At 56.1% G+C, this 25,684-nt stretch overlaps 1 protein-coding gene across 2 annotated transcripts in view; it reads right to left on the reverse strand.

Annotated features, from left to right (window-relative positions):
* Positions 1 to 24,930, reverse strand: part of TRAF2 (TNF receptor associated factor 2) — a 26,551-nt gene extending 1,621 nt beyond the window's left edge. The window contains exons 1-10 of one of the 2 annotated variants that reach the window (XR_013922997.1): positions 24,872 to 24,930; positions 23,220 to 23,440; positions 22,618 to 22,696; positions 22,169 to 22,267; positions 12,896 to 12,967; positions 10,594 to 10,668; positions 9,500 to 9,859; positions 7,435 to 7,612; positions 4,780 to 4,928; positions 907 to 4,026 (exon numbers count right to left, since the gene is read on the reverse strand). Coding sequence is in view for 1 of the 2 variants with exons in the window: in XM_080355781.1 (XP_080211907.1) it covers positions 3,808 to 4,026; positions 4,780 to 4,928; positions 7,435 to 7,612; positions 9,500 to 9,859; positions 10,594 to 10,668; positions 12,896 to 12,967; positions 22,169 to 22,267; positions 22,618 to 22,696; positions 23,220 to 23,407 (1,419 nt within the window). In the remaining variant the exon portion in view is untranslated. Of the gene's footprint in view, positions 1 to 857; positions 4,027 to 4,779; positions 4,929 to 7,434; positions 7,613 to 9,499; positions 9,860 to 10,593; positions 10,669 to 12,895; positions 12,968 to 22,168; positions 22,268 to 22,617; positions 22,697 to 23,219; positions 23,441 to 24,871 lie in introns of those variants that run through there. The other variant, XM_080355781.1, reaches the window with a different exon arrangement.
* Between the last annotated feature and the right edge of the window lie 754 nt (positions 24,931 to 25,684).

Consider the following 25,684-nt stretch of genomic DNA (forward strand, 5'->3'; position numbering starts at 1 on the left):
GCGCTCGGGCTCCATGGTTTCCAGCTTTTTCGAGCACTCACAGACGCTGCCCGGGCGAGCGGGGATCGGGCGCTGCAGCCGGCCCGGGGGGGCGGAGGATTCCTGTGCAGCACCACGGGCTGCAACTTGTGTCCCCTCAGAGCAGGGCTGTCACACTCACTTCCACCAGGTGCCACATCAGCCTTGTGGTTGCCTTCATCAGGCTGAATGTAATTTTAGGACCATATAAATGTAGGAGTAGTTACATTTATACAGTCTTAAAAATTGCATTCAGCCCTTCGGAGGCAACGATGGGGCCCTCAGTGAAAAGGAGTCTGACAGCCCTGCCATAGAGCCTTTCACCACCTGGGTGCATCACACAGCAGCTGCGGGTCTGGCTGCTCCGGGGAGGGACACAAGCCGCTCGGGTACCCTCAGATGTCTCACTGAGGCAGCTGCACTGCTGCTCCCAGCACGGATTTAGGGGCAGAACTGGGGCTCCTGGGAGCAGCACAGGCACTTGTCTCCCAGTAAGAGCTGAGAAGAACCAGCTCATCCTGGAGAAGTTCAGCAGCTGCTTTACTATCCACTCACCCAGGAACAGGAGCATTGGTGTGAATTTGTCCCCTCTGCTGCTGCCGGTGACACTGGCCGAGTGCCACTGTGCCTGTTCCCAGCAGCCGGGCTGGGGCTGGGTCACCTCTGAGCGGCTCTGTCATGTCCCGCCTCACCCCGCTCCCACAGCCCCATTGTGGAGCCCCAGGGAGGCAGCAGCGGGGTGAAGCTCCCAGCACAGAACAAAACCCTCACCCGGGTGCTCCTGCCCCACTGCACCCCAGCACCCCATGGATCATACCACAATAATGCTCTTCCCGCTTTTATTAGTGGGGTTTGACCTGAAGGTACAAAAAAAAAGACAAAAGGTACCTGCCAGTGCCGGGCTGAGCCAGGTGTTCTCTGATGGGGACGGCAAAGGGGAAACCAGAAACCCAGTGCTGGCCTGTGCCCCATGCCCGTGTGCCAGCCAGGCTGGCAGCGCCGCGCCCAGGGATGCACCGTCCCCCCAGGAGCTGCTGCAACCAACGCTGCGCACTCCGAGCTGCTAGAAAATGAAACAAGGATGAGGCGACACTGGCAGCACCAGATCTGCCTCAGCGATGTGGTGCGGGAACAGAAACACCACGGCACCAGGTCCTGTCCCAGGGCCGGCTCGCTGCGCCAGCACTGCCCTGTGCCCCCGTGTCCCCCCGCAGGCTGGAAGGGGCGCCCAATCTCTGCTCACAGCGCAGACTCTTCCCCCTGCAACCTTCAAGGCACCTGCTGGGGCAGGAGGACCCGCACCCACCCCCAAAAGCCACCCAGACCCCCAGCTGAGCCCGTGTCTCCGCAGGAGTGGGCCCGGCTGCAGTGTCCAGCACCCCGAGAGCAAAGACATTCACAGCAGCTCTGACCGAGCTTCCCCTCCCTCCCACAGGCTGAATTCCCAGCTGTTACACGAGCAGAGCTGATTTTCCTGCCCCTTTCCAGGGCTCTCCCATCCCCGGGAGCCTCCCAGGCCTGGCCCCACAGAGCTGCTGCTCAGGCTTTTTGTTTCCTCGTAAGGCCCGAGGGCACCGCGCTGGCCCCATCCCCTGCTGGGACTGCTCCGGGCACACACGCACCCGCTGCCCCGCTGAGAACCGGGCAGGCCCTGCCCGCACTGCAGCCCTCACCTTTGCGTTTGCAGCACATGTGCCAAGAGGTTTCCCAGCCCAACTGGTACCCCCATCTCAGCCACCTCCATAGCCACCCCCAGCTCCACTGGCACAGCCCCCGGCCTCTATCTGCCCCCAGCCATGGCCTCTGCACACAACAGGTACCACAGGACCCACACAGAGACTTGGAAGGGACCCATCCACAGGCAGGGAGAGCCCCTGGCCAGCACAGCACGCTCGGGGGCAGGAGGGTCCCTCGGGTCAGGGTCCAGCTCAGCTGCCCGCCAGCCTGAAGGACATCAGGCTCCCCTGGGCTCCCCTGGCAGCAGCGGGGACACCAGAACCACGCAGGAGTCAGCGGTCAGGACAGCGTCACCGCCAGGGATCAGGACAGCCAGACTCGGGAGGGCTCCCCGAGCACCAGCTCATCTCCACTGACGGTGTCCCTGTCCCCACCACGGTGGCCACGCAGCCGTGCCGGAGCAGAGCAGGAGCAGACGGGCTCTGTGTCCAGCGGCTGGGGCTGGGAGCTGCCGGCACAAAGGGCGCTCAGGCCTTGCTCTCCCAGGCCCAGCGACAGCTGCTCCCGGCTGAGGGTGACCCATGGCAGCCAGGAGCACGAGGAAGGTGACCCCTGGCCAGGAGGAAGGTGACTGCGCTCCAGCCTCGCTGCCCATTCTCCCACAGCTGGACTGGGCCCTGGACTGTTAGTGCAAGGTGGGGCAGCAACCGGCTCCTGTGACCAACAAAACCTCCCCGTGGCACGGGCGGTGCTGGCACGGGCGGTGCTGACACGGGCGAGGGAGGCGCAGGCAGAGAAGGCGGCAAAGCCTGGAGAGACCAGCCCGGCAAACCGCCCATCCAGCCACAATGAAACAACTCCCGAGGGACCAGCCGCCCATGACACAGGGACAGGGCAGCAGTTTCCTCTCCACAGAGACCTCATGGCTGCTGAACACTTGCTACCCCAAACGGAGCAGTGGCAGCAGCCCAGGGACAGAAGGGACAGCAAGCTTCGCTCAGGGACTTCTCCAGCCACCCCAGGTCCTACCCCTGTGCCTGAGCAGAGCGAGCACCCCGTTTGCCACGGCGGGGAACCGGCTGCTCCTGAGCCCAGGGAGGACGGGGAGGCTGCCGCTGGGGGGCAGCTCGGGGGCAGCACGGCCCGCCAGCAGCAGGGGCTGGTGCTGCGTCCCTCGGTGCCACAGCCGCAGGCGAGAGGGCCCGTGCAGGCGGGCGCCGCAGCAGCGCTGTGCACGTGTTCGGTGGCCGGGAGGGCCCGGGAAGGCCCGTGTGCCTGCACTGCCGCAGCCGCCCCAGACGGGGCTGAACGCCAGCTCAGGAGCATCTGTGTGAGAGCACCGGCAGCTTCCCGCACCGCCCCCGTCCTGCCCGCGGCGCCTCGGGCACTGGCAGGCGGAGAACGGCAGCACCTGGATTAGACCCGCCGGGGGCTCCCCGGGCTCAGGGGCTGAAGTCCCCGCCGAGCCCTGTGCCGCCCCCTGTCCCGCACAGGCCGGGCGCTCTGCAGGGACAGCAGCACCGCCCACCTGCCACACAGCTCAGCACCCTCTGCAGACACCGATGCCATTGAATCAACAACAAACCACCAGCACCGTGTCTGCCACGCGCCCTTCCCATCCACCAAGGCACTGGCCAGCCAGCGACAGCAGCCCTGTGGCACACACAGCTTCCCGAACACGGAGATCTCTGAGGAAAATCCTGCCAGCTGAGCCAGGTGTCCACACGAGGTGGCGCTGGGACAGACCAAACCCTTGTTTTACTACAGAGCACTGAGGACGTGCACTAAACTGGTAGAGCGAGAGCTGATCTGGTTTCCACTGGCGGCCCAGACAGCAGCAGTTCAGACACCCAAGTCCCTGCAGATCTTGCTCCCCGCAGACTGTGAACGTCCACCCAAACCTCTTCTCAGGGAAGGTCTCTGACACCAGGGAAGAGGGTTCCCATCAGACACCTCGTTTCCACTCAGAGCGAAGGTCCCTTTTTGGGAAGGGCTTTTCCCCTTCTGCTTTTTGCCCCCTCCTCGCTCCGAGACCTGCCTGAAGTGCAGCACAAGAGGGGATGTCCCGCTCGGCGCTGGCTCCGCGTTCGCTGCTCCTGGAGGCGAGCAGGGTTAGAGGCCCGTGAGATCCACGATGGCTTTAATAAAGATGGCGTCATCACGCACGTAGGAGTTCTTGGCTTCCATCACGGAGACGGGGCAGAACAGCGGGCAGCCGCTGGCAATGTTCATTTCTGTGACGGGGCGCTGGAAGGAGGAGGATGTCACATCGGGCCGGAAGGCATCGATGATGTGCTCGCGGTTGTTCTGATCCAGGAGCATCAGGGTTACCTGTGGGCAAACATGAAAATGTACTGGAGCAGCTGGATAAAAAGCAGGTGGAAATGCAGCCGGTGACCCGCTGGCTTGAAGCCTGTGACACATGCAGGTACCGGTGCAGCTGCAGCCACACACACTCCTGCAAATCTGAGCAATGCCTCCAAGCCGGGTCAGCAGAGGATGGCACCTCGGTGACATTCTGCATGGAGCTTCCCACACGCTGCCCTGGCAGGGGAAGCTTCTGTGTGGCAGCACAGGGTGTCAGACCGACGGAAAACCAACAGCCGGCCGGCGAGGTGTTCGACCCCGCACCAACACCCCACACAGCTGTGTCACTAAGGCGCAGCTACTGTCCCGCTGTGAAATAAGGTAGCGCCTCTCCCTGCACTAGCGCTTTGCCCACTCAGCCCCGGAGCGTTTCATAAACCCGCAACATCTCGAAACTGCAGCCTGAGCTTCTGAGAGCGAGTGAGGAGCAGCTGCACCCCCAGTGCGGAGGCCATGACAACCTTCCCTCGCCCCGAAATCAGGCAGAGGCTCCGCTCACTTCCCCAACACGCTGCTGCTCTCCTGCCGCAGCCTCTGCTGTCCCCCCGCTGTCACACACTGGGGACACGGCTGGGGAATCCCCAGGGCGGCTGACACATCAAAGTCCTTCCTTCTTCCGCCTGCTAAGTGGGCAGATTGATGGCATCTAGAAGCTCCAGTGGGTGCGAAACCAGAGGGGCACACTGCTGGGCACAGCGGGCTTTGTCCCAAACCTACCTTCTGGTTGAAGGGCCACCGCAGAAGGGCATCGTTGGGTCCTTTCATCACCACAAAGAACAGGGACAGGTGGGTCCCCCGCCCAGTGCCGTCCCCGTTCAGGTAAACGCGCAGACACATCTTGTAGCCGTACTTGCTCGTGTAGAAAGCTACCAAAGAGTTGCAAAATAAACAGTGAGTGTCAACCCTGGCAAAGCCTGGCACCAACGGGTTCCTCTGAACGCTGAGGAGTCTAAAGTCTGGATCCTGGAAGAAGCCAGGTAGGCAGGTCTGGGTCCAAGAACACCTGCACCACGGAGCTGGGCTGGGAAGCCAGCAGGTCCCAACACCAGCCAGACGCCAGCGACAGCACCGGCTTGGGCCGTTACCAGCCCCTGCTCTCGCTGGGCGCCGGGACAGAGCAGGACAGGCCGGTCCCCCGGCTTTCCCAGCGCAGAGCCCGGAGCTGCAGCTCTGCCCGGAGCCGCGTCCCACCGTGTCCAACACCAGCTGTGCTGCACATCCCGGCAGTGCCGCTGGCAAGCACCAACAAAGCCACCCCAAAAAGAGCCTGTCTAAGGGCAGAGCACCCACTGGAACCCGCTGGCTCTGACGGGGCACAGCCTCAAGCCAGAGACTCCGGTCTCCATCGGGATCCAGCAGCTCGGCACAGCCGGGCTCCGGGTCTCTCACGTCCAGCAGTTCTGGGAATGCCGTGTTGTGATTCCAGACCCAAGCAGTGCCACCGAGACATGTCTCTGAAGGGACCTGTCGCGGCAGCACGGGGCTCCGAGCGGCAGCTCCGGCCGCCGCGGGCACAGGGCGGCAGAGCAGAGACGTGTTTTCCCGCGGGACTCGGCGCGCTCAGCAGCAGGCAGAGCAGCAGCCGCAGGCACCGTGCGCTGCCACGGGGCACAGGGAGCCCAGCGCCCGTCCTGCCCCCACCGGCCCAGCGACCGTGAAGCACACGGGACGCAAAGCGAGAGCCCGGCAGGCTGCCCCGCATCCGCGGCCTCCAGCAGGAGCTGCACTTGGGGCTGTCCTGGATCGTGTCCCTGATGAACCTTTCTGAACTCTTATGATTTTGCCCTTTGCAAAATCCTGTGGCACATTGTGTCCTCACAACGCGAGTGAGTGGTAACTCTACTTCCTTCTCCTGAACACTGATTTCATTGGATATTTCCTCATCTTTACATTTAAATACAAACCGATTATACCCATTTCCCTTTTACATGCTATTCTCAACCCAGACCTCTCTCCTCCCAGACCAAACAGCACTAGTCTATTGGCTTCACTTTCTAATATTAAAAAAAACAACACCTCCACAAGAAACATTTGTTTCTCAGGACTAATCTTCTCTTAAAGCAGCCCCAGGAATGAGGATCTCTCGCCTAAATGACACAATCAACTACTGTAGGAAACCAGGCCTTGTACTTTGCACTTGTGAGATAAGAATGAAGAAGTGCCGCCTGCTCCAGCGCAGCCCCGCGTCGGGCAGAGGCCCTTCCAGTCCCTGCAGCACAGACCTTCGTTAGCACATTGCAGACACCAACCAGCAGCACAAAACAGCGGCTGGCAGCCCCAGCGCAGTTTCCCCGCAGCGAGGAGCCGGGGGGCACAGCCCACGCTGGGAACGGAGACAACAGGACACAAGGGTCAAGGTTCCTTTCTCTAGGCCAAACAAACCAGATTTGAAGCAGATTTGTTCGCCTTGGGAAAAGGAAACACTGCCCTTCCCGCGGGGTTCTTCCAGGGCTGCTGATGACTTTTAGAAGGCGATGCTAATTGCATGCGCACGGCTTCGGTAGCAGTTCGGTTCCCCTCAAGAAAGGGAATAGTTTTTTCTTCCAGTTTTTCAGCAGAAAACGGACTCTGAACAGCCTCATCCAGCAAACAGATTGAAAAACAGTTTGAGAAATTCAATTGCTTTTATCTGGCGGCCTGGCCAGGATCTGGGTCTCCACAGCGCCGGGAAGCGGGCGCTGGGTACGGGCTCCAGGTCTGCAGGCAGCTCCAGGTCTGCACGCCGCTGCCCAGCCGCGCCGTGGCAAGCCGAGCTCCCCGCCGAGCCAGGACACCGAAGAGATGGTTTCACCTCAGAGCCGCGAGCCTGGGAAGCGCCCTCATAAGCAAACAAGCCCGATCACAACCTACTGCTCACTGCCCAAGGTTTGCTTCTTGCAGAAGAGGAAGAGCGGTGCTGGCTGCGGCAGCTCTGCAAGGAGAGCCCCTTCCTCTAACAGATACTCGAGCACTTCCCTAGGTGCGGTTTGGGCTTTATTTAGACGTTGCCTCTTGCACCGTCATGGCTTAGGCACTAAAATATATTTCTGGGGCTCTAATATATATTTCCTCCTTTCCTTAACTATTTTATTGCTGGTTTTATGGTCTTTGAGTATTTTACTTCTATGCAGGGCTATTCCAGAGCTAAGATGGTTGCATTCTCCATTATGAACAATTAGAAAGGTCTTCTGCAATCTAAAAAGCACCTCTGTCAGCAGAACAGTTTCATTTAGCCTGATGGGACAAAAACTGTTGCAGGCTCCACGGGAAAGGAGGACAGAACAGGGACATCTGAACAACCAGCACCTCCCCTGCTAAAGGTACCACCGCACATCCCCCACCCAGCTGAGACACAAAAGGCTTTTGCAATTTTGCAAGTTTGTGGATAATAACCTGGAGAGAAGATGGCAGGAGAGCGGCCTGTTATTGCCTCCTGACGCTTCCTGGCAAACTCCGTTATCTTCCAGATGAAAACACCGTCGTAGGTGGACGCTTCCATGTTGCGGATCTTCTCCTCCATCTCGGCCATGGCCAGATCTTTGAGGCCGATGCTCCGTTCCAGCTGCCGGACCTGCTCAGTGGGACACACGGTGCAGCCTGGTTAGAAACACGCACTGTTGTGAGCCCCAAGGAGACACCAGAGTCCCTGCAGGACAACTCGTTAGCGAGAGACATTCTCCAGAGGTCACGGGAGGGAGAAACGGAGCATCGTACAGCAATTCACTACAGCTTCTATTTGAACCCTGTCCTTCTGGAGAAGATCACAGAATCCCAGAGTGTCAGAGGTTGGAGGGCCCTGGAAAGCTCATCCAGTGCAATCCCCCCATGGAGCAGGAACACCCAGATGAGGTTACACAGGAAGGTGTCCAGGCGGGTTGGAATGTCTGCACAGAAGGAGACTCCACAACCCCCTGGGCAGCCTGGGCCAGGCTCTGACACCCTCACCGGGAACAAGTTTCTTCTCAAATTTAAGTGGAACCTCCTGTGTTCCAGTTTGCACCCATTGCCCCTTGTCCTGTCACTGGTGTCACCAGAAGAGCCTGGCTCCATCCTCCTGACACTGCCCCTTTCCATATTGATCCCCAGGAACGAGTCCCCCCTCAGTGTCCTCTTGTCCAGCTCCAGAGCCCCAGCTCCCTCAGCCTTTCCTCACACGGGAGATGCTCCACTCCCTGCAGCATCTTGGTGGCTGCGCTGGACCCTCTCTAGCAGTTCCCTGTCCTGCTGGAACTGAGGGGCCACAACTGGACACAAGATTCCAGGTGTGGTCTCCCCAGGGCAGAGCAGAGGGGCAGGAGAACCTCTCTGACCTACTGACCACCCCCTTCTAACCCACCCCAGGTCCCATTGGCTTCCTGGCCACAAGGGCCCAGTGCTGGCTCATGGTCACCGTGCTGTCCCCAGGACCCCCAGGCCCCAGGTTACAACCGTGGTTACAACTGCCGGGCTGATGCGGCCCCCAGTGAAAATGAGTTCAACACCCCACCATGTGTCAAGCCAAATGACACCGCGGATGCGCTGGCACAACACTGGGCACAGCATCAACGACCACGCTCTTTTGGAAAGGTCTAGAAGGCGAGCAGCCCCGCGGGATCAGAGTGATCCAGTGAAACACTGGGTGCTGTCAAAACTTCGGCCAGGAACAATACCCAGGTGTCTGCATAAGTTGATCACTAACAGAGATCTGAACACTTTGTGCAGGTCACTTTAATGATTGTATTTTCCAGGATGCTTTAGAGGGCTGCGCACAGCTAGGCAGTGAAGCTTTGCCAGCTGATAACATGGAAAGGACACTTTTCCTGGTTTTGTTAAAAACAAGTTTCTCTTTTAGTGAAAGTGCCTGTCAGCTAAAGCTTCATATGAGCTGCATTTTCCTGGAGAACCAGATGCATGTTTTGGTGAACACAGCAATGGAATGTGAGGTTATTGATAAGGACAGATTCACATCTTGCCAGAGGGGCAACGAGAAACAGGGGACCAGAAACTGACCAACGGAGTATAACATCCCATTCACCTGATACTTCCTATAACAGTGGGAGATCGCGAGGATCTCGTCCCTTTTCCTTATGGCGACATTAGGAGAGGACCTTGCGAGTCGTCCCTGCGAACTGAGGCCAGTGCAGACTGAATCCAGCTCCGGTTGGCTGCAGAGTCCAGTCCAGGACTTCGGCTGCCGGCTCTGCAGTTGCTGGGACTTTCCAGATTGGTTTTGTATATTTGGTATTATTTTCTCTATTCTTATTAGTGGCATTAGTAAAACATTTTTAATGTTTCCAACTCTCTTCTCTCTGTCCTTCTGTTCCTCCTAATCGCCTGTGCTGAGTGGGAAGGGGGAGAGGGGACTAACAATACACCTGACAGGGTTTTATTGTCACCCCGCAATCAAAACCCTCGACAATACTCAATATTCCAAGTCTCTGCTCATAGTGCTGGAAAGCCCAAGCCAGTGGTTACACACCTTGTTACTGAGTGTTTCGATTTTCTCCTGGTCCAGCCGATGTTGCCGACTGTAGGCTTCGGCTGTCAGGGACACTCTTTCCACCTCCCGATTGAGCACGCAGACGATGTTCTCGAAGGTCACCGTCTTCCTCTCGAGGGCCTCGCACCGCCCCAAGAGCTCCAGGGACCTGGAGAGCTCAGACTCCGAGCACAGAGAGTTTGCTGCCAGTAACGGGGAGCTGGTTTGTGATGAGGAAAGGGCAGGGAGGGGCTTTAGGTCTCCAGAACCAGCCTTGAGGCTGAGCACAAAACTCAGCAGCATGTACAGATGCTCCGCCAAGCACTTGCTTTCGTGTTCTGGTAGCTTTTCATTTTCCACCTGGGTGAAGAGAAATACATCCCACGTTCAGCAAGCTCAATATATGCCGTCACCATCCACAGAACAAATTCCTCCTCTTGAGGCCACAACACCAGCTTTAAATTATAAAGGGGAAAAAACAAAGAGAGTTAAAACCCCATTGGTTGGGTTTTTTTTTTGGGGGGAGGTGCTGTTTTGTTTCAGTAATTTTGCGAATCCCATACAATGATACAGACTGTTCATCCCTGTCTCCAGCACTTCCCAAAAGGGCTCTGTCAGATGTACTTAACAGCACCAAAGGACAAATCCTCCCGTAACCCCCCATGGAGGGATTTATACAAACATCGACGGTAGGAGCTGGGAAAACTAAAAATAAGGCCTGGCCCAAGCCCTAAGAGGACGGGAAGACACCAGCCGCCCAGCTCTGTGCTTACAGCTGAAAGCAGCTTAACCACCAGTCTCAGGGCACTCAGAGTGTTCCTCGAGAGGAGGCTCCCTTCCACATTACGTTTCCTTCCACATTACATTTCCTTCCACATTATATTCCCTTCCACATTACGTTCATTCTCTGGATACCCAAACTCTGGACAGCAGATGATGTTCGGCTCCATTTGCAAAGGGTTTGAAACACCACTTTGCTCAAACGTCTGAATGCAAACATCTGTAACGCTTTGGGCAACAGCAGCTTGCAGGTGAACTCTAACCCCAGAACTGAGAACAAGTCCCAAGATAAACATCAACAGATGAGCACTCACCACCTCGGCACATCCGACAACCTCAAATCTACAAGGCACTTTAGATCTGCCACAAGTCTTCACATGGTCCCGAAACTAGAAAGGAAGGAAGGCAATGTTAGATCTGATGTGTCCCCGGTAGCTCCCCTTCCACCTTGCTGACATCTAGGGAGCTGAAGACGATCTCAGGAGCGCCCTCGCTGATCACCAGCTGCCAAAGCGTGTGGTTAAACCTGGACACTGCCTATCGTATTGTGTTCAGTTCTGGGCCCCTCAGCTCAGGAAAGAGATTGAAGTGCTGGAGCGGGTCCAGAGAAGAGCAACACGACTGGTGAAGGGACTTGAACACAAGACCCATGGGGAGAGGCTGAGGGAGCTGGGCTTGTTTAGTCTGGAGAAGAGGAGGCTCAGAGCTGAGCTCAGTACTCTCTAGAACTACCTGAAGGGCAGTTCTAGCCAGGTGGGGATTGGGCTCTTCTCCCAGGCATCAGCAATAGGACAAGGGGCCATGGGCTTCAACTTTGCCAGGAGAAACTGAGGCTGGAGATGAGAAAGCAATTCTGTGCAGAGAGAGTGGTCAGGCATTGGAATGGCTGCCCAGGGAGGTGCTGGACTCGCCGGCCCTGGAGGTTTTTAAACTGAGATTGGACATGGCACTTAGTGCCATGATCTAGTGAATGGGCTGGAGCTGGACCAAGAGTTGGACTGGATGATCTCTGAGGGCTTTTCCAACCCAGTCCATTCTGTGATTCTGTGATTCTGTTAGGTGTGACTTTCACTTTAGCACTGACACCTGCAAGTTTTATCTCTCTGTCTCCTGACAGCTGGGAGGTCTCACCTCTCACCTGCACATGCGAGAAGGAAAAAGCAACCAGCACAGGTACATGAGGAACCAGCTGCACTGAGGGCAGAGGAAGGGGAGGCGCGAGGAACAACCCCATGACCTGCCAGATGTTTAATTCTGTGCACTTCAGGTAACCCTCGCTGGGACCTGACACAGCGCGGTATTGGTATTTCCAGCTAAGCATTATAAATCTAAGAAGGAAAAGCTCCCTGGTGGTCCTGCCTGAGCATTTTCGGCAATTGCCGCAGGGCCAGCCGCGCCAGCCAGTGCAGCGTCCCCGCCACACGCACCTCGGCTGCTCCCGCCAAGAGCCGAGGCCGATGCTGGACACTTCTGCAGAGAATTGCACCAACCCCCCCAGCTGCCAGGATGACTCGTTTGGGTTCCCACACAGTGCATGATTAATGCTAACAAGCACTGGCACATCATCATCTTGATAGTGATGTACCTCCCATCATCAGATATCAACTGCTCTGAACAACAACCATATTCCACATTTAGTGCCCGCATCTGCTACAACAAATGTCGATTAAAACTGGTTTTAAACCACTTTTTAAAAAAGCTCCTAGGTCCATCTGGCTTGCTGGATGAGTCAGGCTGCTCAGAGTTGCAACGGCCGCAGATGATCAACTAAAGTTTGGAGAGTGATAAAAGAGGGAGTAAATATTTAAACACAGGATAGATCACCTATGGGAAGCTATGAGCCTGGTCTCTGCTGGGCTCCAGCTCCAGGCTGCACACAGGCAGAGCCGTGGCCCAAGAGCCCAGCGCAAAGCATGGAACAGGCTCCCCAGGGAGGTGTCACAGCCCCAGCCTGACAGTGTTCAACAAGAGACTGGACACCGTCCTCAGACACACGGGGTCACCTGTGGGGTGTCCTGTGCAGGGACAGCAGTTGGAACCGATGACCTGTGGTGGGTCCTTCCAGCTCAGGACATTCTATGATTCTATGCTGCCTAGTCTGAAGAATGTTTTGCTCATTGTTTTGACATTTCTGTCCCCCTTGCCCTGCTTCAAGGGCGACAGCGCTGCTAAGAACATTCGCCCATAGCAGGCAAGATGTTTTGAGATTAATGTGATTTTAAGATGTTTCCCAAAACTAGAGCCCTAGAGACATAGATTCCATTGCATCATTAATTAGAATTAATTTAGCTGGAGATGGGCTCCCTTTCTGTAAGCGCGGTTGTGGTTGATATAACTGCATTACACAGGACGCAAGGACCCTGTGAACCCAGGAGTGTGCATTTCCCACAGCAGCTCTGCCCCCAAAGCCCACCCGTGCCGCTGAGTCCGATCACTCGCGCCTGCCAGCGCGTTGGCCCTTGTGGAATGGTCACCCCAGTACTGACAGCTGCTGCTTAACTGTTCTCCCCACTCCACTTCCTAATGGTCCCGATTGTCCCCCTCGCCCCGAGGACGTGGTGTTGGCCCATCGGACCCCAAAGGCCAATGTGGTGGCACGCAGGTCACACTCGATACCTTCTCCCTTGGAACCTTCTTCCCGCAGCCTTCGCACATCAGTGGAAATTCAGGGCAGACTTCATCGTGAGCCTGTAAAACAACCGACAGGAGAACATTTGGTCCTCTAAATAAAAGCTGTGATGAGGTTAGACGATGAGTACAACTCAACAGGGGCAGTTCTACACTATATTACTGAAGAGTGTGGTATTCTACCAACCTAGACTCCAATCTTGGTCACGCTGATAATTCTGCGTGCTGACTCATACGTGTCATCTCCAGGCTACCAGAATTTTGGGTGCCTAAGTAGCCTCAGCATCAACATAAAAGCTGCTATAATTCTTGACAAAACCAAATTACTGCTTTGATGGGCGAGATGATCAACAGGAAGCTCCATGTACGGCTGTGCCAGGAAAACACACGTTTGCGCAGGCTGAGTCAAGTAAGCCACGATCGCAGCGAGATAATCGGTACGATTTTTCCACTGTAATGGTTATCAGTCGCTGAAGCACGAACCCGCAGCCTCCTCCCCACACGCTGGGCTGAGCTGCCTGATCGTATCTTCACGTTTGAACCAGAAAACCATTTTTCAACCAGAAAGAAGAATAGTTTTAACTGTTTCATTTAATAGGCGCTACACAGCCCTGCAGCAAGAGCTCACGCTGTTCGGCGGCCGGAGGAGCTAAGAAACGCTCAGGGCAATGTGATACTCTGTCCTCAGCAGATACTGGGGCCAGCAATACAGCTAAATTGGGAATGCTAGAACACGCCTCTGCTTTCTGTGTCATTTCCACATTGCTTAAACCTTCCCTTTACACATCAACCAGCCGAAACAAGGCATTGCAAACACCTTGAACACCTTCAAAACTCAGGTTAAAAGATAAGCACACTGAAGCATCCTGATAAAAACCAGAAGCATTTATAACGCAGTCGCGTGAAACCAGGTGCCTCAAAAACTTGATCATGTTTATTCCTCATTAAAACAATGGCGGGCGCGGGGAAACATGCACAATTTAAACAGTCACCACATCAGAAACTAGAAAGCGAAACCTATTAGCGGCTCAGCTTTGGTTTCGGAGTTACTCTCTCCTTTTTATACTTTACATGAGCAATGAGACCCAAAAGCCTCAGGGCACTGTCCCTGCAGGGTGACGGGGCAGAGGAGGAGGAGGAGGCAGAGCGCCCTTCATCCCACTTGCTCAGAGCAGCTCAATCCTTTCTTCTATCCCCTATTGCTCTCATGTTCTAGCCCAGGGCTCTCAAACTCATTTTCAGTGGGGGACGCATCGGCCTCGCGGGGGCCAATGCGTCCCCCACTGAAAATGAGTTTTGACAGCCCTGCTCTAGGCGCACCAAGGAGCATCTTCCCCATGAACAAAACCAGCAGAGGGTCTGGCTGAAGGAAGGAAACTTCCCTGCAGAGACAACTATTTAAAAAGGGAGTATTTAAAGCTTACGCTTACACCCCCCTTGCACCACCAGAAGGGCAACCAGCCCCGCACAGCCGAGCTGCGAGCACGACCAGTCCATATAGAAATCAAGATGCGCAGAAGTGTGAGCTTTAACCAGCGCGGCTCCAGCCATCTAGTTCGTGTAGAAGCGGTTTCAGGCTCTTCTGGAATCCCCTGTTCCGTCGCCCTCCACGCGGGTGTCTCAGCACCCACGGACGGTATCACCACCGGCAGAAATCCACCCACCCGAGGCTGGCATTCCAGCCTGACCTGCCCGCTCCACTCCCCCGGGAATGGGGCAATCTTCCTGTTTACACCTGTCCCAAACCCACGCATCTTCTTCTGCAGCAAGGACGAGCGTCTCTGAGATTCTGGCATTCGCTGTGAAGGTTTTTGGCAGTTTGGAAAGTCATCGCTGTGAACAGGGGAGGTGAGAGCAGAGTCCCCTCCCAGAGTGAACTTGGCATGGAAACCAAGGCAGATGGAGGTCGGAGAGAGGCGGTGGCAATGGGACGGTTAAGTGGAGCTGGAGCACAAAGGTCTGGCTCAGACCCTTCAGGACTGCCCTCCAGGTACCTCAGCGCTGACTTTGCACACACCAGCAGCACACTGAGGCACAGACCAACCCACGGACCCTGCACCCAACAGCACGAGGAGGAAATCAAACCGGGCACAGTTAAGAGCCCGCGCAGCAACACCTCGCTCTGCCCTCTCCATCAAACCCAAACCCGCCGATCGATCCGCACATCAATTCGCTCCCTAAAAATAAACAGCGAGACAATGCGGTGGCAGCCTGGACGTCCCACGGTGCTATCAGAACAGGAGGTTCTCTGGGAGCCCGCCCAGGAGACTAGAAAATCAGACACCACCGCTGCCTGCAGAAGGACCGGGGCAGCCCACGAGCTCGGGTGTCCCCACTGAGGCTGCTTGGTCCCCCAGCCCTGGCCATGCTGAGCCCCCATTCCTGCAGGCCAGCGGCCAAGGGAGCTGCCTGGGACACGCTGTGACTCCCCTACCTCGGTATCAGGGAAGGAGAAACATGATTTGTAGGATTTGCAGTTGAGGTTCATCTGGGGGCGCCCTCGGGGATATCCCCTCACACCAACTCAAGCAGTGGGAACGGCAGCTCCCCTCTCGGAGCTCCGCGGCAGCACGGGCAGCACGTTTCAGCACCGCTGCGCAGCAAAGCGCAGGGAAAAGTGGGATTTGGTAAGAGCAGCTGATCTATCTGTGGAGGACACAACGATAATTTCCTAAGGAATGCCAGGATGAGCTGCTCTGCTGTGCTTGCATACGTAAGACAAAAGGGAAAACTGCAGTTTAATCTGATTCCTGCTTTGCCAAACTTGACTTGAACTCCAGAAGAGGCTACTGCTGAAAATCACTATCACTATAGTGGCTGCAGAGCAGGAGGTGCCCCCGCTTCCCGGCTCAGGACCTGCCACACCTGCACGAGTCAGTTTTTAATAGAGGTCTTGCAGCCATGTTGGGAAATCCAGCAGCGTGACACAACGCTCCAGCTCAGGGACAAGGCAGCTGAGAAATGCACCGTGGAACCAGCTGCTGCCAGAGGCCAAGTGCCGGGTCCTGCACTTGGGTCACAACAACCCCCTGAACGCTGCACGCTGGGGAAGAACAGCTGGAAAAGGACCTGGGGGTGTTGGTGACAGCGGCTGAACATGAGCCACCATGTGCCCAGGTGGCCAGGAGGCCATCAGCAACCTGGCTGGTACCAGCACTGGGGTGGCCAGCAGGACTGTTCCCCTGTGCTGGGCTCTGGGGAGGCCAAACCTCAAATCCTGAGCTCAGTTTTGGCCCCTCACTACAGGAAAGACCTTGAGGTGCTGGAGCAGGTTGAGAGGAGGGAACAGAGTTGGTGAGGAGCTGGAGCACAAGTGTGATGGGAGCAGCTGAGGGACCTGGGGGGGTTCAGCTGGAGTGGGCTGCGAACACACACCTGGTCCTTGTGCTGCTGCATGGAGCCCAGTAACCCAGGCTGGAAGCAGGAACCAGTCTGCACCCCGCAGTGCCAACTGGGAGCAAGAGCTTTCCCACACACACTGCTCCCGTTGCCAGGACACGCTGCTGACAGACACCCGAGCTAGTCCACTTGGCATCACCAACAACCAAAGCTTCAAGACAATGTCAAAACCAAAGATTAACTTCCCATCGGTAAGTGCGTGTAGCTCTAGTGGGCACGCGTATGGCAGCGATGGTGCCCGAGGCCGTGGCGCCCATCTGAGCTGAGGACACAACTGGCGGATGAGATGTCAGGGGTCCCAGGGGCCTCGCTCACGCCTCCTTCCAGAACCAGCAGATCAACTTTGCTTTCAGCTCTCTGTGGTTTTGTTCACCGCCTTTTAGGGCCGATTAGACAGACATTTGATTTGGGGTTTACGGTAGAGAAACTTCAAGGCAACATTTCTTGTATTGAAGACAGATGTGGAAGCGAGAGTTGGTTTTGAAGAAGGCTGAAGGCACAAGAAACATTTTGAAAGCAGCAGGGGGTTTCCTAACATTTCCTAAACCAGACTCTGCCTTTCCTCGTTTGCTTTGAAGTACAGGAGCCTGAGGTGGTGGGACGCTCCAGGATGCTGCTTCCAAACCCCTCCATCATGCCAGAGGAATAATATTCCTAGGGAGACTCCAGTCTGAAACAGAATGGGGCCAGACCCCCAGGGCAGTTTAGATAAGCCTGAGTCTAAACCTGAGCTGGCGCCACGGCCAGCGGAGCCCCCTGTGTTCCTCAGACACAGCTGCAGCGCAAAACAGAAACACTAAAGCCGCTTGCCAAGGAAATGAAAAGTTACCGCGTAGGACTGCACAGAGTGCCTGCGAACAGCTGGTTGACATGTGAGGGAGGTTCAAAGCGATCGCCCGATCAGAGATAACTCCGCAGGTCTTCTAGGCTGCAATTAACAGTTATGGTTCCCTGAAAAATGCCCAAGATGTGCTGTTTACATCTAACGAGGTCACTTCTTGAGAACAACCTGTCATCGGGGAGTGAGCACCAATCGCACTAACCACGCCAGGCGCCGGAGCATCCGTAACATCCCCCTCCAGGAGCTACTTCTGACAGCGACCGCTGACAACGGCGCAGGAGCTGCCGCAGCGCAGAGAGCGCGGCCCACGCCAGCCAGGCCCCGGGACAACCTTCCCAGGGAGGGGACAGGACAACACCCCCTTCCACCAGCACGTGGGGCTTCACCCGAGTCACAGAGATGATGAGGGACAGCCTGGGGATGAAGGCTCCGGGTGCTCTGCCTGACGGGGGAGCTGCCACACTCTGGAGCTGCAGAGAGGAGCAGGGACAAGGCTGGCTCCTCTGCCCCACAGCCAGCGAGGTGCGGGCTGGGAATAGAGCGGCTGTCACAGCACAAGGCTGAAGCATCTCCAGAAAAGGGGACATGAGACAAATATTGCACCTGGGACAGGTGTCTTTCACGCGCTGGAGAAGCGGAGCCTGCAGTGAGTGGTGCCATTTCAAACCCGATTCCTCTGGCCCGTCCCAAACGCTGGAGGTGCCCAGGGGCGTGTGTGATGGTGGCTTTGGCTCCAGCCAGACACCTGCAGCCCCAGGAACGTCTCCCTGGGTGTGAAGTGCTGCCCCCATCACCCCAAATCCGTGCTCACGCTGCGGGTTTCACCACGGCGGCTTAGACAGGACACACAGCACTCGGCTTCAAAGCTCAGGCCTTGCAGCTTTCTGCTTCCCAAGGGATGGATGCCAAAACTCTGCATGAGGAGGGTCGCCACAGAAGGCGTTTGTAGCAGCTGAGAGCAGACGCTCTGCAGCCGGGGCTTTCCAAGGCCCCCACATACACGCTCCTCCCGGGGCTTCACCTCCCAGCATGGGCTCAGACGGGGACCTGCTCCGGTTTGGGAGCCAGATGCACAAGCTCTACTCCGGGGACTGTAAGGGAGGCCAGGGTTTGTGTGGGGACCCCAGCTCTGGAAAGTGAAGGTGTGACAGATCCCTTCCTCCAAAGGGAGGCCCTTTTGGTCACCTCCAGATGTAAGTCAGGGATCCTCCCACGGGACAGTAGTTTGGTCCCAGGGGAAACTGCTGATCAGGCCAGAGGCGGCTTCAAGCTGCACTTCAACACCACACCGTAACCTGAGCCAAAACCTTCAGAAAAAGACAACACATGCTGAACCTGCTTTTAAAGAGAAGGCTGGCTGCCCTGCCACAGCGCTCAAAATGTGGTATCCCACGCAGGCAACGTGGCTATAAAACCCTCAGAAGTACATTTGGGAGGCAACGAGAAGAAGGGCAAGTTGGTTTCAAGACCAGCAGCTCTGTTCTAACCCACGTGCAAAAGCCTGAAGCTGCAGTTTTCAGCCTAAGCTGAAAATCACAACCAAGGACAGTTTTGTCTACACGAGGCGCAGCGGGGCTGCCCAGCACCTCCCAGTGGGAGCACTGGGCAAGAAGGGACTGCCCGGTTACTTGGGCCTGGCCCCAGGAAGCCACGCAGCAGAGAAGGGGACACAGAAACTCTCCCCAACACCACATACTTTGAAATAATATCACTTAAGTGCTGAAGTTTGCACTTTCCACAGCCTCCCAGGCTTCAATTCAAGTGAATGCTTCAAAGCCAACTGACTACAGGGCAAACACATTCCCTGCAGCGTGGATGAGGAGAGGTCGTCACTGCAGCCGACAGCCACCCGACCGCGCCGGCTCAGCTCATCTGTTTGCCTAGAAACACCCCCTCCCAACTTCGTTTAAATACCGGTGTCAGGATTAAGCTTAAAACTCAGTTCTCCTTTCAAAATTTGGTTACATTTCCTTATGTTTCAAGTAATTCTGTGTCTCCCGAGATGAGCAGGGCAGTGAAAGCCTCTGTGTGGGTAACAAACGGAGAAGCCAGGGCTGACCGTGTGAACACCTCTCTGCGGCCCCTTCCTGCGGGGGGCAAAGGAGCTGGCGAGGAGAAACACACAAACAAGTTACAGAACTGTGAAACAGAAGAGAGACGTAGGCAATTGGAGGTACTGCAAGGCAAGAAAATAAATGCTCCAGTGCTGAGGAACCACAAACCTCCTCCACCTGGATATCACAGGACGCACCTTCTCGGTCTTTCCTTTAGCTTTAAGGCGCTAACTTTAGTTTCTGCAGCCCTCCTCGGACTTTCCACCTCAATCTAAAGGCCCCTGCCCACAGCCTGCTCTTCTCTATGTGAGTTCGAGGCAGACTCATTGGGAAACTTACACATGGAAAGAGGTTACTGATTAAAAGGAAAAACCCTGCAGGCCCACCGCAAGCTGCTTTATCCAAATGCCACTGAGTGTTTACAATATTTACAGTCTGAAAAATGCATTTATAAACCTAGACACGTGCTAAGCACCGAAATATTTCACATGCTTCAAACAGCTTTAAGCAGAGGTGCAAGTCACGTCCAAGCAGATTGCACTCTCTGTTTTATACGTCCCTGTAGACCTGAAACTTGGTCTGTCTGAACAGAAAGTAAAACTGAAATCGGTTCTATTGATTTTTTTTTGAAGTTGAAGAGCTACAGCTTCAGCTGTAGCACATTCCTTTCCCTGTTCATGCCCTGGTAAGATCAGCAAACCAGAAGTGACGGTATCCTTTGATTTGTAAGCGGATAGCAGCCATAGCAGCCGAGTAAGCCTCTCTCAGTACGAGCACACGATTTTTAAATTAGCAAACAATGAATTCACCCTTAGGGACTTTCCACGTCCTGTCGGAAATAGCGCAGCGAGGGACTTTCCGCAGTGGGAGCCGCCGCGGGACGTTACACACGTTGCTGGCTGCAGACGCGCCCGCGCTGCGCGAGGTGAGCTCTGCTCTGCGCTCCCAACTAACCAGGCTGGGCCTGGGTTTAGCGCTAGTCCAGGGTACCACCAGAGCCCCTGGGCTACCACGGGTGTTTGATGCCTCCTTCCATCAGCCCGAGGAAAAGCTGCCGCGCGGGGCAGGAGCCACGGCCAGGTCTTGCCTATTCCCACCAGTTCCCAGGAAAGGATCAGCTCTTCCTGAAAGGGCACAGAATATCCGGAGCCCACCAGGCTGAACTGCACCCAAGGCAGCCAGGGGGGCAAACTCAACCCGAGACTGAATCCTGCTCCCCTTTCATCGCCCCAGAGCAACCAAAACCGAGATCAGGGCTGCAGCACAAGCACAGAGCACAGCTCTAGGAAACACACTGTGTTTTAGCGAAACATCCACCAGGAGCTTCGGAAGATTAGGTGGAGCATAAAATGAGAGGCACAGCCTTATCAGTTCAGACATCCCGGAGCATCGCACACAGCGCAGCCCCCAAGGAGACACGCTCACCCCATTGCCCTTTCCAACTCCAAGGGCAAGTCCTGGCCGGACTCCAGCGCGTTCGGACACTTGTGGGACCACACAGGGAGGACCTGGGGCAGCTGGTGACTTTTTGCTGAGCTCTGCAGGAACTCTTTAAGATTTGTTTTTAAACCCGGGAGAATAAGTTCACAAGAGCTCACCAGCCCCAGCACAATCAAGAGCACTGGAAGCTGCTGACAAATATAATTTGGTTTGGTCTAACAGAGACAAGCTCACTTACTACAATCACCATTTTCAACGCTGCAGTGACTTTGAGTCACTGGTCAGCAGCAGAAATTACAGCATGGGTCATGCAATCTGCAGACACCAGCAGCACAGCTTGAGCCTGGAACCGCAGTAAAACACACCCTACTCCGAAATGGAACTCCCAAACTCTCATTGCTGCGCTGCTGCTTTTAACCGGACAGGTTTTCAGTCACACTGTGAGCCACTTGTGAGTGAGGTTTTCATGGCAGGAGAACCGGTTAGTACCATATTTCCCCTCATCTTTTGGACGGAACTCTTAGCACAAAGCAGCGGAAGGTTCTAGAGAGCAGGACAGGGAAGCAGCGGCGCAGAAGCATCTTTGTGTAGAACAGGCTCAGCAAGCTCGGCAGAAAACTCAGGCACGATCCACAGCTGTTGTTTCTTTCTGCCGCCTTGCAGCAGCATGGCAGAGAACCCAAACATCAGCCTAGATAAGCCAAGCTTAAACCTTTCCTGACACACGTCTCGGCCACTTCATGGCCCACAGTGTCTTTACCTAGGGCAAGTGCGAGACAGAAACAGAATTTACTCCTCTTATCTCAGGCCCTCCATGCGTCGGTTCTTCCGCTCCAAAAGGGATGAGGAAACTGTCCTTCGGGAGCACCGAAGCTTCCCAGTGAATGTACCTTCACCACTAACTGTCAACGCACTTTAACGATGCAGATCACCACAGCGGAGCTGAGGGGTTGGAAAGCACGGGGCAGCACGTGGCCCTGCCACCCTCAGCAAGAACACGGCTCTGAGGAGCGCTACCTGTGCGCAGGCTGGGGACCAAAGGCCCCACTCCTGAGGAAAGCCTGCGTTAGAAAGCTGGGGGGCTGCTCAAGAAGAGCAGGAGTGGAAAAGCCAAACTGTGCAGCAGGCTCATGTGGCCACTGCCCACTGCCATGGTGGCTATGGGGGTGCTGGCTGGAAACAGGATCATGGCCAGGCCGCTTTCCCCAAGTTTTAGGTTCACATCTCTTGACAGTTCACTTGCCTTTTATAGCAGAAAGGAGGTGGAGATCGAGTGAGTGGTTCCCACCACGCCTGGTGCCCGCGATCACGTGCAAATCTGAAATGGTTTCGGTCCAGCCTGTGCCCTCAGCAGGGCACACAAACCCACCGCAGCCAAGAAACCTCTCCAGCTGCCACTGACATCCAGGGAGGCGAACGCTCAGGCCACCACTGCCGGTGCCAGCGGACAAGCACACCCATGGGAGCCTTCCCCATCACAGAGGGAAGGAAAGGATGCAGCCGCGAAGGCCTCGCTTCGGTCTTTACCTCGTATTCTTTAATCGTCCCCTTCCACGTGCAGCCGCTGTTAATGCAGACAGCGGGCAGACTTTCCACCTCCCGACGGGCTGCGTTGTCTGGGAAAGCCTGAAACGGAAAAAACAAGTAAACCACAAAAATTACTGAGGGGTTGCAGTTTTAGTCCAGTCTCTTAATGCTTTATTAAGGCTCCTCCAAGTCACCACATCACATCCTCAGAGGTTGCCAATGGCAAACAAATGGTTGTTACAGTGTTTAATTAGGACACTGCTACATCAACGTGACCTGGATTTTAGGAGCTGGGGAGTCCAGCACATTAATCATAACTCTCACTACTGAAGAAAACGTTTCCTAGGAACAAGGGATTCTCAGAACTCGCGTTTAAAACAACAAAAAGAAGTGCAAGTGGTATTAATGGTATCAGTGACCTTTATTTTTTAAAATGCATTTCTACTTACCGAGCTTGTTTCCAAAATAGAAATTCCTTCTTCGTATATTCCCTCCTGAATGCAGCTGGCACACTTCTGAGGTCCAGCACTGGCAGACAGAAAAACAATCATCACACACAGCAAAAAGAGACCGATTTATGATTTAATGATAAAGCAATTTCTGGTAACTTTATAAAATGAAAGCACTTTCTTATTTTCAAAACACCACATTGAGCCTTTGCTCATATGTGTTTTTTATGCCCATTTCTGATTCTAATATATTTTCTTCTCCCGATTACCCACTTTATTCAACTGCCCTCACGTAAAGGCAGGAGACAGAACACCAGGAAACTTTCCTGCAAGCCAACGTGTACTTAAATTTCTCACATTTTGGCACAACAAGCACAGGATGATTTTTAGGAGCAAGTCCCTTCAGTGATGAATGGCAAAAACAATGCGGGAGATTCTGGAAAAGGGAACACCAAAGCAACTCCACAAAAATAAAAGCAAGTCAGAGATGACGCGTTCCCTTAAAGATGGTCTGACACAGGTAATGGAAATCAGATTTTACTTTTTCGCTTGAAAATGCCTCTTCAAGCATTTTGTCTTTAGACTGAAGGCACAAAAGTTACCTTATAATTTTCTTCAGGCAATAGGAACAGTAACGATGTCCACACTGAGCTTGAAACGGCCTCCTCAATATATTCTTGCAATCAGAGCAGAGATATTTGACCTCCAGTTTAGTTCCCAGGATCTCCTTTGCAAATCCAGGCTGGTTTAGATCCAAAGAGCCAGGTGGAGTGGAGTTTGCTGCTGCCATGTGAACAAACAATCCTGGCTGGATCTCCAGAGCCTGAAAATAAAAATACGTTCCCTGTTTCAGTATAACTGGATGGTGGTCATTTTTCACATATACTCACACATACACTGGCACCCAAAACCCAACAACACAGGTAAACACACCGATGTCAGGCACAAGCCCGCCTCCACCTAGCTAAAAATACAGAGAAAAACTTAACAGTTTATTTTGGAATTAAATCCAGAACAAAGAGACCATGTGAACAGACCTCACTAAAATCCCCATCCAAGCTACCTGAAATGCAGCCTGAGCAGAGAAACCAAGGTTTCTGACTCAAAACAAGAACCACAGAACAGTTTGTGTTGAAGGACCTCCCCAGCTCCCCAGTGCCCCCCCTGCCATGAGCAGGGACATCTGCACCAGCTCAGGGTGCTCAGAGCCCCGTCCAGCCTGGCCTGGGATGTCTCCAGGGATGGTTCAGCCACCACCTCTCTGGCCAACCTGGGCCAGGCTCTCACCACCCTCAGGGACAACAATTCCTTCCTCATGTCCAGCCTGAATCTCCCTCCTTCAGTTTAAACCATCACCCCTTGTCCTATCGCAACAGGCCCTGCTCAAAAGTCTGTCCCCGTGTTTTTAAGTACGGAAAGGCCACACTGAGGTCTCCCTGGAGTCTTCTGGCTGAACATCCCAACTCCCTCAGGCTGCAGAGAGATCAAAAACCGTCCTACAGCTGATCAGTAACATAAATCAATCACCTCCACAAACCCGCAGGCACTGGGAGGTGTTCACAGCCTCCCACCGCTTGCTTTCAGTTGTCCAAAAGCCCAGGAATCCAGCCCAGAGCCCGGACCGGCCGGCCGCTTCCCGAGGGCTGGAGAACGCAGGTGTGGGGGGCACAAGCAAACCAGCGAGGAGGGGAAGAACCGGCCCGCCCACGGAACCGCCGGCACCGGGGGTGTCCGCACCGGGGCGGCTGCTCCGGAGACCCCGGGACAGGGGCCGGAGCGGGGGGGGCAGCTCCGCCATGCGACCGGGCCGGGCGGCGTCATTCCGGTGCTGCGGGTACTAAACCGGGTCTTCAACACATAGCGACCGCCTGTCCTCGCCGGGCTGTTCTCACGGTCCCGGACACACGCACCGCCCCGGGATCACACGGGAGAACCGGGCACCGCCGGCAACAGCCGCCCACTCGGGACAGGCCGAGGAGCCGGGCCGGCTCTCCCGGGGCTCGGGCAGCCCGCACCCGCGCAGCCCGCACCGTCCCCGGCTGCCACCACCGCCCGGTGCGCCCCGGCCTGCCCGCCGCCAGGAGGGGCCGGGCCGAGCTGAAGGCGGAGCGAGGCCCGGGGCGCCGCCGCACGGGGCAGGGCCCGGCCGCCCGTTCTCCGCCTCCTGCCTGTCCGCCCGCCGGCCCGGCCGCGGCCCCCAGCCCCGCCGCCCCTCGCCCGTCCCGCACCGGCCGGTACCGGGGTGCGCACTCACCGGCCGCCTCCGTCCGCTTCGCACCGGAAGCCGCCCCAGGCCCCGCCCACCGGACACGTGTAGCGACGCCCCGGCGCCGGGCCCGCTCGCGCGGGGCCATCACCGGAGCGCCGGGGGCGGAGCCAGCAGCTCTGACGTCACCCCCGCTACCACCCCCAGCACGCCCCGCCACCCCCGCAGTGTCACCGCCCCCGTGTCACTCCCAGGACCCCTGTCCTCCGTCGCTGCTCCCCCCACCGTCCCCTGTCCCACCCCTCCCCGGACCCATCCACCCACACCGTGTGCCGGCCAGGGGGTACCCGAGGGACAGCCGTGCTCGGCACGGGGGCACACTGACCCGCACCCGGGGTCCCAACCTCCAGGGACACCCACCTTCCCGCCACGACCGCCCCCATCCCCGCCCAGAGCCGGTCTGGGCACCCAGGAATGTTTCTGAGAGGCTCTGGCCGTACGGTGTGGCCGGTGCTGCTCACCTGTGCACAGAGTGCCATGGCTGCCCCGCCGCAGGGACAGCGCGGGCCGGGGCGCTGGGCACGACAGGTGGTGCTGGCAGGCTTCGGTGCGATGAGAAACAGTGACGCTGGGGGAATGGCAGCCGCTGGTCCCGCAGCAGTGAGGTCAGCAGGAGGTGCTTTTTGCAGGGGAATTCACTCTGCGAAAGGTCACAGTGGCCAGTTTTGTCACTCAGGGTCCCCAGCCCGATCATGATAAGGCAGCGCGGGGGCTTTGGGGCTTTACAGCTGCCCCACGAGCAGGCAGGGGAGGGCTTGTTCTTATCACACGGGGAATTCATCTGCTGCTGGGGAAATCCTT

Source organism: Nesoenas mayeri (genome assembly GCF_963082525.1).
Source record: "Nesoenas mayeri genome assembly, chromosome: 18".
Lineage (NCBI taxonomy): Eukaryota > Metazoa > Chordata > Aves > Columbiformes > Columbidae > Nesoenas > Nesoenas mayeri.